At 37.9% G+C, this 12895-nt stretch overlaps 2 protein-coding genes across 3 annotated transcripts in view; both read left to right on the plus strand.

Moving 5' to 3' along the window:
- LOC117373874 (protein Wnt-7a) overlaps positions 1 to 12895 on the plus strand; it is a 219650-nt gene that overhangs the window by 164005 nt on the left and 42750 nt on the right. The window lies entirely within an intron of this gene.
- Positions 8623 to 12895, plus strand: part of nup210 (nucleoporin 210) — a 56343-nt gene continuing 52070 nt past the window's right edge. The window contains exons 1-3 of one of the 2 annotated variants that reach the window (XM_033969500.2): positions 8623 to 9190; positions 11561 to 11700; positions 12268 to 12399. In XM_033969500.2, coding sequence (XP_033825391.1) covers positions 9027 to 9190; positions 11561 to 11700; positions 12268 to 12399 — 436 coding nt within the window. In that variant the 5' untranslated portion in view covers positions 8623 to 9026. The remainder of the gene's footprint in view (positions 9191 to 11560; positions 11701 to 12267; positions 12400 to 12895) is intronic. The other variant, XM_033969501.2, reaches the window with a different exon arrangement.

A 12895-nucleotide genomic window follows, 5' to 3' on the forward strand; every position in this document is an offset into this window, starting at 1 on the left:
GTCCTGGTTTAGCCCTAGTCTAGTCCTGGTTTAGTCCTGGTTTAGTCCTGGTTTAGTCCATGTTTCATCCATGTTTAGTCCTGGTTTAGTCCTGGTTTAGTCCTGGTTTAGTCCTGGTTTAGTCCTGGTTTTTAGTCCTTGTTTAGTCCTGGTTTAGTCCTGGTTTAGTCCTGGTTTAGTCCTGGTTAAGTCCTGGTTTAGCCTTGGTTTAGTCCTAGTTTAGTCCTGGTTTAGTCCTGGCTTAGTCCTGGTTCAGTCCTGGTTTAGTCCTGGTTTAGTCCTGGTTTAGTCCTAGTTTAGTCCTGGTTTAGTCCTGGTTTAGTCCTGGTTTAGCCTTGGTTTAGCCCTAGTCTAGTCCTGGTTTAGTCCTGGTTTAGTCCTGGTTTAGCCCTAGTCTAGTCCTGGTTTAGTCCTGGTTTAGTCCTGGTTTAGTCCTGGTTTAGCCCTAGTCTAGTCCTGGTTTAGTCCTGGTTTAGTCCTGGTTTAGCCCTAGTCTAGTCCTGGTTTAGTCCTGGTTTAGCCCTAGTCTAGTCCTGGTTTAGTCCTGGTTTAGTCCTGGTTTAGTCCTAGTTTAGTCCTGGTTTAGTCCTAGTTTAGTCCTGGTTTAGTCCTGGTTTAGCCCTAGTCTAGTCCTGGTTTAGTCCTGGTTTAGTCCTGGTTTAGTCCTGGTTTAGCCCTAGTCTAGTCCTGGTTTAGTCCTGGTTTAGTCCTGGTTTAGCCCTAGTCTAGTCCTGGTTTAGTCCTGGTTTAGCCCTAGTCTAGTCCTGGTTTAGTCCTGGTTCAGTCCTGGTTTAGTCCTAGTTTAGTCCTGGTTTAGTCCTAGTTTAGTCCTGGTTTAGTCCTGGTTTAGTCCTGGTTTAGTCCTTTCTTATTCTGTAAAACACTTTAAATTACTTCATGCACTAAATGCCTTGTTTTGCCAAACCTCTTTAAACTACACCACATTAAACAGTTTGTCTCGTACTTTGCCCCTCACGTATTTTCACTTTCCTACTTTGATCTTCAGGGTCATTTGGTCATTTCCACATATAAACAGAGACAATAGCGTCAGATGAATGGGCAGGTCATCGGAGGCGCGGGGCTGACCGGAGGAGGCCAGCGGTCACTGTGTTCTCGGGGTCTGCTATGACTAATCAGTGTCAGACAGGAGTTAGAGCATCATTATTACTTCTCTGTGGTCGGCATAATCAAATTAACCCACGGCTGTGTCATGCATCTCAATGGGTTTGGGCTCGGGATTCTGCGGTCACACGAGCTCAACGACAAGAGCTTCAGCGAGTATTGAGTATTTTGAGGGAAAAAAACAACCAAAAGTAGCTCAGATGGTAGTGTTTTTGTCCACTGAAAGCAAAAGATAAAATTTAAATCCGTAAACTGGACAAAACGCTGCTCGTCCAAGCCGCTTTTTCACTTCTGGTCAGATTACTGATGGACACGGCCTTATATCTTTACAATTTCAGCCTTAATGGCCCACATTCAACCTTTAAGGGCCCTACTGGATCAGTCTATTGTTCACCTTGTGTGTTTTGTTTGCTTTGGGTCTGAGGATGGGGTAGTAAATGGATTATAATGTGGGGATAGTGGGGAAGTGAGCTGTAGAAGGACTAAACCAGGACTAAACCAGGACTAAATCAGGACTAAACCAGGACTAAACCAGGATTAAACCAGGATTAAACCAGGACTAAATCAGGATTAAACCAGGACTAAACCAGGACTAAACCAGGACTAAACCAGGACAAAACCAGGACTAAACCAGGATTAAACCAGGACTAAACCAGGACTAAACCAGGACTAAACCAGGACTAAACCAGGACTAAAGCAGGACTAAAGCAGGACTATAATAATGTGTGGATCGTGGGGAATAATCCCTTACTCTGTTGCCGTCACACGAGCTGGATTGTAACACCCGCAGGTTTTTACTCTGCACTTTTCTCCTTTAATGTTAATTTTATGATGATTATTTATGTTTTGATTGGTAGTATTGTGATGTTAATGTGTTTTTTATTCCGTAAAGCCCTCACGTGAATGCTGCCGTTGTGTCCTTGGCATAAACTGTGTAAAGAAGTGGACTAAGTGAGTGTGATGTTACCCACAGCGTTTGGCTCATTGAGGCTAGCAGTAATAGTGGCTAATTTGGAGCCAAGTTCCATATTCGGAATTCTGACCAAGACCAAAGAGCTAATCCAGAATGAGGCTGTTCAAGGTAGCTGCCGTCTTCCCTTCTGTGCCTAGAGCTGGGACAAGACCACCCTCTTCACACCAAATCCGCCGATCAGCAATCAAACCTCCACCTCTGGAGTACAAAGCGCCCGAGCGTCCTTCACACGCCGCCAGATCATCAGTGTATCCTTCATGGTACAGTTTCTGCTCGGCTCAGTCTGTTTTTACTCAGTTGGTGTTTCCCGTTTTCCACCAGATCCCGTTTCTTGGACCCACCTTGCACCTCCGCCTCCGACCCAGCTTCCTACAACTGGTTCAAACACCTTCAACCTCCAACCTGCTCCTCCAACCTCCATTCACATCCTCTTGTTTGTAATAAACTCTATTAAAACTTTACTCCGAGTCTGTGACTTTGATCCCCCAGATGTTACGGCAGAAACGCTGTCGATCAAACCTGTTGCTGACTCTAGCGGGCGCAAACTTGAGGAAAGAAGACACTTGATTTGTCTGTTATTAATGCTCATGTCTTGATTTACGGACAAAATAGCGAAATAAAAGCGTAGAGTGGGTTAATACGAACATTTAAGACCAAAACGACGAGTCTGACAGCAGCAGTTACACAGAGAGGAGCCACAGTTTTTCAATAGAAAGTGAATTGGAGCCAGAGTCGATGCACGCCTATGATCACTTCCTGTTCGAAACGCGACGGCTAGCAGGTTAGCTACGTCCATTTATACAAACAGTCTATGTGTGAAAGTATAACACAAGTGAAACGTTGTCTACCTGTCCTGATGTTTTTCTTTTATCCCGGGAAATATTCGACATGGGTTTTACTAAAATAATAAAAAATTCCGTCATCCCAAATCGTTATCCTGGTTTGAACTTCGCCTGTGTCTTCCGGGACCCCCCTCTACACCCTCCACGCTGACCATTCGTTACGCTGACTCATGTAAAAATAACCGGGGGGGTCAAACATATTAAAACGCAAGACGTCTTCATCTCCGCGCCGTAAAAACCGAACCGTTACATAACTTTTAACAACGCCGTATTGTTTTGACTGTATCTCCGAGGTGGTCTTTGACACATAATGCAAATCCGAGTCTCGAATTCCAAGTACGTTACACCATCGGAGGCGCTCCTAAAGGGACGTCCTCTGCGCTGACCTGTCTTAAACTCTCGATCTATCTTTTCGCAGCTAATGGCTCTCGCGTTGCCGGATAATGCCAGCTGACACGCACACATCGGGCAGGCCTAATCGAGCCGCTCGCTTTTATAATTCCTCGTTCATGCGTGTCTAAAAAGTGACTTATGCCAAAACGAATTGACCGAGGCGGATAAGTGTCCAACCTCGGCTCATCGTAATCAGCGCTGGAGGAAGTACTCGGTGTTGTTGCTTAAGTAAAAGTACAGATACAGAGGTAAAAATGACTCAATTAATGAAAAAACATGAAAAAAACTGAAGTATTTCAAGTGTAAATGTAGAGATGTTGGTTAAAAAATTTGATATTTTGTTCAACAGTAACAAAACAAGTCAATTTCTTATTTTTTTCTCTTTTGTTTTGCTCAAAGCCGAAGCGTGAACTCGAAAATTTTAGTCAGGATGTTTCCACGAACATGGTAAAAATAACCCGTCAAAAAATCATATGAAAAGTACTTTTTATTTTTCAGTTCTGTTCAAAAATGTAGTGGAAAGTACAGATACTGCTCTCAAATGTAGTGAAGTAAAAGTAAAATGTACAAATAAAAACAAAAAAAACCAACTGATTCAATTGTTTCTGTTGAACAAAATTCAGCTCAAATCTTTATCAAAATCACCACATTTGAAACTTTCTCAAAATCTGCGTGAAATACTTTTACTTTTTACTCTTAAAGTACATTTTTAAACAGGTACTTTAATACTTTGACTTCATTAGATTTTTTTCATGTGATACTTTTACTTTTACTTGAGTATTTTCTGCCCCTGTATCTGTACTTTTACTTAAGTAATAATATTGAGTACTTCATCCAGCACTGACTAAATGGTACTGTACAAGAGAATTCACTATTAATTTGTGATAAAAGTTACATCTTTGTGGCTTTGAGCATCAAGTATTTCTTTTTAGAAACGTAAGTATTGTAACAATTTTATACTTTATGTATTCATACCATCACTCGAATAAAAGTGCAGGTATTTCACAGAGCGGTAACTAGTGGTGGATGAAATATTCAATGTTAAAGTACAGATACAGAGGTAAAAAGTCACTCAAGTAAAAGTAAAAGTACAACATGAAAAAATGTACCGAAGTAAAAGTATTAAAGTACCTGTTTAAAATGTACTTAAAGAGTAAAAAGTAAAAGTATTTCACACAACCCCTCAAATGATATGAAAAGTATTTTTACTTTTCCGTCCTGTTCAAAAATGTAGTGGAGTAGAAAGTACAGATACTGCTCAAGTATGTACTCAAGTAAAGTATTTAAAGACTAAAAAGTAAAAGTATTTCACACAAGCCCTAAAATTATGTGATAAGTACTTTTTACTTTTCAGCCCAGTTAAAAAATGTAGTGGAGTAGAAAGTACAGATACAGAGGTAAAAAGTTACTTACTCAAGTAAAAATAAAAGTAAAACATGAAAAATCTACTTAAGTAAATGTATTAAAGTACCTATTTAAAATGTACTTAAAGTGTAAAAAGTAAAAGTCAAATCATATGAAAGTACTTTTCAAAGTTAAAAAATGTAGTGGAGTAGAAAGTACAGATACTGCTCTCAAATGTAGAGAAGTAAAAGTAAAAAGTATCCACTGTAAAATGTACTTAAGTAAAGTACTTAAAGAGTAAAAAGTATAAGTATTTCACACAACCCCTCAAATCATATGAAAAGTATTTTTACTGTCAGAGTTAAAGTGGAGTAGAAAGTACAGATACTGCTCTCAATTGTAATGAAGTCAAAGTTATCCATATCTACTGTAAAATGTACTCGAGTAAAGTACAAATACCTCATACTGTACTACTTGTTTACTTCATTACGACCCGCTCTGCTCACACGGCGTCTCGATGGACGTGTCTCTGCATTTCACAGCAGATATTGAATCTCAAACTAAAGGAGATGGTGTTTATTATTTGTTCCCCTGGATAAGCTGAGGTAATGGTTGCATCAGGGCTTTGGTTTGCATTAAAAGAGGTGCCAGTGACGGTGACATCACTGTCTGCTCCGGCCCCTGTTCGCTCTATTGTCTGATGCACGGTCTGACTCCGTGTTTAAACAGGTGCTTTGAGTTTTCCTAACCCAACTTTCGAAATTTGTCAAGCCGGATTATCAATTGCAATTTAATTACAATTTTAATATCGCGTGTAGCCAAATGCATTTTAGTCATCCAGATACAAGCGCTGATTTGGTTTGGAAATGTAATGTTTTCTCCAACTTTGAGCTGTGTTTTAAATTATGCCTCATTATGGAAAAAATAAACAAAATACAACCAAAGCCCTGTGAATGAACATTTGATATCTCTGTTTAATCTTATCCAGTCGCCATCTTTGTCTGCCAACATTATGAGTTCACTTTGGTCCAAGAAGAAGAAGAAGAAGAAGAAGAAGAAGAAGATGCAAAGTCAAGGCCAGTGATGTGACCTTTCGTGAATGAGTCGGCTCCTTTAAACGGTTCCTTAGCGTGAAAACTGGAACTGGATTTTATTTTTTTAAAGAACTAAATCTTTTCCTTTTTTAATTTGTCTGCATTTTTACACTGATTAAAGCTGAACCAACATGAGAATGAGCTCAGAAGCGGAACAGGGGGCGCAAATGAGACATTTATGCGCAAAAAACATACAAAAAAATATATTTGGGATTATCCATCCATTTTCTTCCACTTATCAATGGCTGGGTTAGAAGGACAGCAGTCTAAGCAGGGACCCCCAGACTTCTCTCACCCCAGACATGTCCTCCAGCTCCTCCTGTGTGACCCTAAGGCATTCCCAGGCCAGACAAGAAACATAGTCCCTCCATCGTGTCCTGCATCTTCCTCATAATACCAGTTAGTTTTTATTTTATTTTATTTTATTTTATTTTATTTTATTTTATTTTATTTTATTTTATTTTATTTTATTTTATTTTATTTTATTTTATTTTATTTTATTTTATTTTATTTTATTTTATTTATTTATTTTATTTTATTTTATTTTATTTTTTATTTTATTTTATTTATTTTATTTTAGGTTATATTATTTATTTATTTATTTATTTATTTATTTATTTAGTAGTGCAACATTTAATTTGGATTTTTATAATTCCAAAGCGCAAACTCACTCCCGCTCTCAGTTTTGACAGATTTGAGCCTTGGTCCTTTCTCTCTGTGATTAGTTTGTATTTAAAATGAATTCTCACATTGGCCGCTGTAAGTAATAAATAGTAAAAGAGCCAGTCTTTTGATCGGCTCTTTGAAGAGAACGGATCCAAAAGATTCGGATCCCTCAAAGAAGCCTAAAAATCCCGGCACTGTTCTGGACAATGTTTTAAGCATCTGGTCACCATGGAAACGCCAATAACAAAAGCGCATTTTACATCCATGTCATATTGTTTTTGTTTATGTTCAGTAGTTTCAGATGGAGTCAAAAATCGTGCTTAAAAACAACGTGTCTTTGGTTTACAGATTTGCGAACTCATCTTGCGTCAGTATTACTTTTTTCATTGCACGCATTTACAATTTAAGTAATGAAATGATAGTTAAAATACTTGTTCTGTTTGGACTGGTTTTGCTCTTTTAAAAACTTCACAGATGAAAAAACGGAAGTCATTACCGGGCGAATACTCAGGCCGTGGCACTGCAGTGTGCTGTGGAGTAAAGAAATTAGGAGCAGTGAGTAAATAGGGTGAAGGGGCTCCCCACCTGGGTCTTGTAAAGTCCTTGCAGCTTCTCGTTAATGGAACGGGAGCTAGAGCGGAACATACCACAACTGAAGACTTAAATAAGGCACCACAACCAGTTTATACTTAGTTTCTGCGATATATAAAACATACTACCAATGAAATATTCAAAATAATGTTAAAAAATCAGGTATTTTTTGAGAATGGTCAGATTTGAAGACTTATTAATACATTTTGCTGTGTAGATCGCAGTAGATCCACTCAAATTTTAATCCGAAATTGAGATTTGAAACTGCAATCCCGGTGTTTTTTTGTCTAATGTCAAAACCATAAATATCTGTGAGAAGTTTTTATTGCTTAGACCTACAAGGAGTTTTTATAGGCCTCGTATCTCACCGTGCGGGGAGCCTTGAACTGTCCACGCACAAACAAAATATTATGCTCTATATGACTCACGATATTTCCAGCTATATTTAATGTTAGCACTGTTAGCCAAAGAAAAAGCACTGGCGTTTGTTTCAGTCACCGGTTATTTGAACAGAAACAGTGACGGTGCGTAGACGTTCCAGAGCTGAGACCAGGAAGGATGTGACTGCTGATGCATGCCAGATGAGAAGACACTCTCATAAAGACAGACAGCTGCATGAGGACTCAGGGTCTGCAATATATTGGCTATAACTATGTGAACTTTGCAAATGTTAGCAAATAAGATGGTAAAATACATTGCAGACGACATAAGGTGAGAGCGATGGAGGTTCAGCTGGTCGTCCAATGAGAGCGCTCTTATCCATAGGCGCCCTGTTTAAAATACAATATAAGCAGAAAAACAAACAAAACAACAAGTATACAAGTGACAGGAAGTATATGAGTCCACAAGTCTGCTTCTTCTGTATAAGCAGTTATAGCATGTTCATGTTTTAGCTGCATCTCTTGACTTTCTTTAAAAATGCAGGAAAACTACGTACAACTCCAAAATAAAAATTCAAACTATTCCACAAGTTTGACAAGTTCTTTCTTTCATACGGCCTAAAGGCAAACAGTACCATGATGAGAAGCAAGAAGCGTATTTATATTTTAATTATACAATTTCTATACTACTGTTAATTATACTATAGGTCATATTTTAAAAACATGTCAATCCAAACTTTGCCAGAGACATTTTGAATAGCGTTATCAAATGTAAACAAGTTTTATTATTATTATTTTTTTTTTCATTTTTTATTTTATTTTATTTTTTATTTTATTTTGGAATTGCCTCCCGGCCCAGCTGATAGCCACACAGAGCCTGGACTTTTTTAAAGCTAATTTAAAGACCTTTTAATTTAGAAAAGTTTACTGCTGATGTTTTTAGCTTTTGGCAATTGGTATTTTAAAGTTCTTTTTATTGTAGCACTCTGGGATTCTGTTTAATAAAGCGTGAATTATAAATAAAATGTATTTTTAATTTTATTTATATTTGATTTTTATTTATTTCTTATGTTATTATTATTATTATTTGATTTGCTTTTTAGTTTAATATATATATATATATATATTTTTATCAAACGTAAACAAAGACACGCTGTCGCTTTAAGAAATGACGTCACGCGGGGGCGACGCCGGCCCATGTTCATGACGTCACGCGGACTCCCGGCATGCACGTTTCAGGTCCAATTATTGCTAATGGCGGGTTTTTGTACGAAACATGCGCGTTTTAAGCTTTTGCACTTGTTTTATTTGCACTACTGATGTACCGCAAATTAGAAGTCACTCGGTTTGTTTATTAAGTTTGATTTCGGAGGGAAAACAACGCCAGAAGTGAAGTAAATACGAGTTAAAGATTCTGTAACTATCATGAGGCAGCTCTTTTTACTACTGTAACTGAACTACACAGAGGCAGCTTTTGTTTGAATGTGAACTTTATCTTTAGAGTTTAACCACGTTTAAAGGTGGTTTACGTAGTTTTAAAATACTTGGACGGTGGCCAAAAGAGCACATTTTATTGTGTGCACCGTTAAATAAAGGAAATCTGAGAAGGCGCTGAGCGGAAATGACTTCTTCAAAATGTTCCTTATCAATAATATTTCTGTTATTGATCCCTGTTGTACAAGTACAAGGCAGCTCCAAGTTAAACATCCCCAAAGTGTTATTGCCATTAGCCAGAAGTACAAGGATTATCTTTACTCTTGAAACCACGGAGGGCTGCTACAGATGGTGAGTATTTGAGACTCAAAAGCTGAAGTTTGTGACAGGAGCAGGTGTGTCATGTTTCAGGAGTAATGGGCTCTACTGTCGACTCAAAATGGGTGTCTGCACTTCACCAGTTAAACCTGCTCACTTTTGTTACTGTTATTTGCAGTTCAGAGTTGCATTTTTGCTCTGTTTACACATTAAACACCATTCACAAGGAATTATCATGTAACATCTGTAGATATTAGGTTGTACTTGGATAATGGTATGATATTGTATGCTTTTATTTGTTCACTGGTACATGTTCATTTACAAAGGGACTATGGGTCTGCTCCCTCCATATCTAAGCACGTATATTCAGCATAAAACAGATGGACATTATTCTCTGCGATCACAAAACTGCAGCTTCTTTCTGTGCCAAGTGTCGCACAGAGACTGGTAAAGTGGCATTTTCAATATTCTCCGCCTTCAACGTGGAATAATTTACAAAAAGTCTTGAAATTACAAGAACTGACTTCAATAGTTCAGTTTAAATCTATGCTGAAAGGTTTGGAAATTAAGTCTATGATTTGTAATTGCTTTTAAGAATCCATTTTGCGATGTGTTGAAATGTGTGTGTGTGTGTGTGTGATGTAACTGTAACTGTGCTGCTGTCTTGGCCAGGACGCCCTTGAAAAAGAGATTAGTGATCTCAATGGGACTTTCCTGGTTAAATAAAGGTTGAATTAAAAAAAATAAATAAATAAAAAATAAAAATTCGGGCAGGGACAGTGCACAACAATACGCCGACCTTAAAAAACAGGAAAGACGTTTGGTGCCAGGTTATAGCAAAAGTACTAGTTTCCACGTGTCGTCCCTGGACAGGCTGATGTTAAATAAGATAAATAACCAACAGTTTGGTGTAGGTGGATGAAACGCCTGTAAAAAAATATGGCACAGACATCTAATACAACACATTTTGCCCCTCAAATATGACATTTCTAAAAACATTCAGTTCACACATATATACATAATCATACCAATTTATTCACACACACAATCACTCAATTTCAGATACACAAATACTCTTTTTTTTTCATAGACATTCACTAACGGGTGCAAACTTGCTCTGGTATTAGCGATTTCTTTGTCACACGTGCAAACTTTTAAAAACTTGTGCATGTTATAATCTCATTTGGCTTTAACTATTCCACCGACTCAACAATAGAGAAAGCCGATTTAGTGAAATAGTCATGGTTGAATATTGGACTTTATTACTAATTAAAGAGATTTGACGCAACCTTTATATTGTTATTCTGTGAAATACTATAAAAGTCCCTGGGGAGGCGTCTCTCGTCTTCTTAGCATGTCCCAGGAGGTTGTTTCTCGGCTGCCCTGGGACTGCGCTGTAATCATGACATTCCTGACTCACTGGGACCATTATACTCTTCACATGACATCCCAAAACTAATTTTAATGGCTTTTATGTCTGTATAATGCATTCAAACGTATTTCAAACACTAAGACCTTTTAAGAATCTCAACTTGAAGCTTCCTTGTTCCGACATCTCCAGAGGGGAGCGAGGGTCCTGGCCTCTTACCCAGGGAGAGTGAGTCATTCCTGGTGTGCCGCTTGGACGTACTGGGGGTCTATGTGGGAACTGAAAGAAGTGTCTGTGAAACCAAACTACAAAGCAGTATTATTCCCAAAAAAGTATTCTAAATGTACAATATTGTGAAGTATTGTTGCGCTGTATAAATAAACAGCAGAAGACAACACTTATGTCATTAGTTTGTGTAATTTCAGTTCATATTTTGACCTTCTAAAGCTCAAATGTTATCATATTGTAGAAAAAAATAACCAAAAAAGTCCCACTACTACCAAGAAAAAGTCACCATGATGGATATTCCCTCCAAAAAATGATCGTTCCATTTATAATATATTGAACAATAAGTCGATATAGTGATTATTGTGACAGGCTTAGTGTCTGGGGTGAGGGAAATCTGGTTGTCTTTTCTTAGACTGCTGCCTCCATGACCCGGCCCTAAATAAGCGGGGAAAAAATGGATGAACTATAAAAAATATTGACACAACCTAGAGAAAATTTTGCTCATTATAGTAAATAGTCAAAATTATCACATTTATATAGCGCTTTTCAACCTTCAAGACACTTTTCATCAAGGAAACACTCACACATTCATACACCAGTGCACACAGACAGTGGGGGTGAGGTGGGTTTAGTGTCTTGCCCAAGGACACAACAACAACATTCATCTGTGGGAGCTGGAATTGCTGAAATCGCAACCTTCGGATCAGCGGATAAACACTCAACACTCGCCCAACTGAGCTATTGTGGACTGTTGTCTAATATAAATGTCAAATAACGACAACTCAATGTGTTTTTTTCCCCTTTAGGACTTCAACCAGACCAGAAGTAGCAAGTATTCGTGCTGTGGAAGAAGACACAAGTCGAGGGTGCTCCAGGAAAGCTCTTCTTCAAGCCATGTCCACTCAGCCCTCCAGACTGACGAGCATCATTTTGGCTGAAGACGTTGGTAAAAAACCCCAAAAAACACAGAATCTACACGTCTTTACTTCCTGTTTTTTCTTTACTTTTGCACAATGCCCATATTTGTCATTACACCATCGCACAAAGATCATACCCGAGTTACATTACTTTGTGTTTTTGGATTATTTTATGTTAAACGTGCCCGAATTGATGCTTTCTAATAATAATGATCCACTTATTCAAACTGAAGGTAACACAATTCCAAATAAAAAATGCAAGATTGAGGCAAAAGTCTATAAAAACTGAATAAATCAAACGCTAATTGCCCTTTCCTATAGCACATTTAAAACAACTTAAGCCGTCCAAAGTGCTTCACATAAAAGTCATCAAAAAACAAATCTACATACAAGACAATACATGGGAAAAGAACAACAAAACACTAAAATATCCCGTCTAGATAGTGTTAAATGCCAGAGAGAAGAGTTTTGGGGTTTTCGTTCTAGTCTTAAACTGCATTAAAGACGGACAGAGGGAGGCAGTTTCTTATTATTTGAAACGGACAAATGATTGCTAAACTCAAAATGTCATTAATGTTTTGTTTTCTTTGTTATAGTCACAGGACAGGTGCTTCGTTGCGACGCCATCGTGGACGTCATCAACGAAATCCAGATCGTCTCGACAACCAGAGAGTTGCACCTGGAGGACTCCCCGCTGGCTCTTAGGATTCATGCACTGGATTCAGAAGGTAAAAAACAGTATTAGACCTGTCGCAATTATCACTATATTGACTTATCATTCAATATATGAAAGCTGGATGATGTTTTTTGGGGTCAGTATTTCTCGTGTGTACTATTTCTTTGCACTACTGGGGAATTTTTGGTTATTTTTTTGGCTATATAATCAGATTTAAGCTGTAAAAAGTGGAATAAATCACTTTTATGACTCATTATAGACACAAACTAAGTACTAAAGTGTTTCATTCTGCTGTGTATTTATTGCAGCTCATGATTTTTAACAATATTGTAGATTTAGAATAGTTCTGTGGTTTAAATCTGCTGTTAGGTTTTGTGTCAGTGGCATAAATTTGTTTCAGTATTATCGTTTATCGGCTGTATTTATTTCAGCGATGTATCGAACTTCAAAATGTGTTATAGTGACAAGCCTAAACGGTTTATTTTATTATTCTGATGCGCAGCTGTTGACAACTTTTAGTTTAAAACACCAAAGCCTTATTATTCTGC

This window comes from Periophthalmus magnuspinnatus, chromosome 7 (genome assembly GCF_009829125.3).
Source record: "Periophthalmus magnuspinnatus isolate fPerMag1 chromosome 7, fPerMag1.2.pri, whole genome shotgun sequence".
NCBI classification, from domain to species: domain Eukaryota; kingdom Metazoa; phylum Chordata; class Actinopteri; order Gobiiformes; family Gobiidae; genus Periophthalmus; species Periophthalmus magnuspinnatus.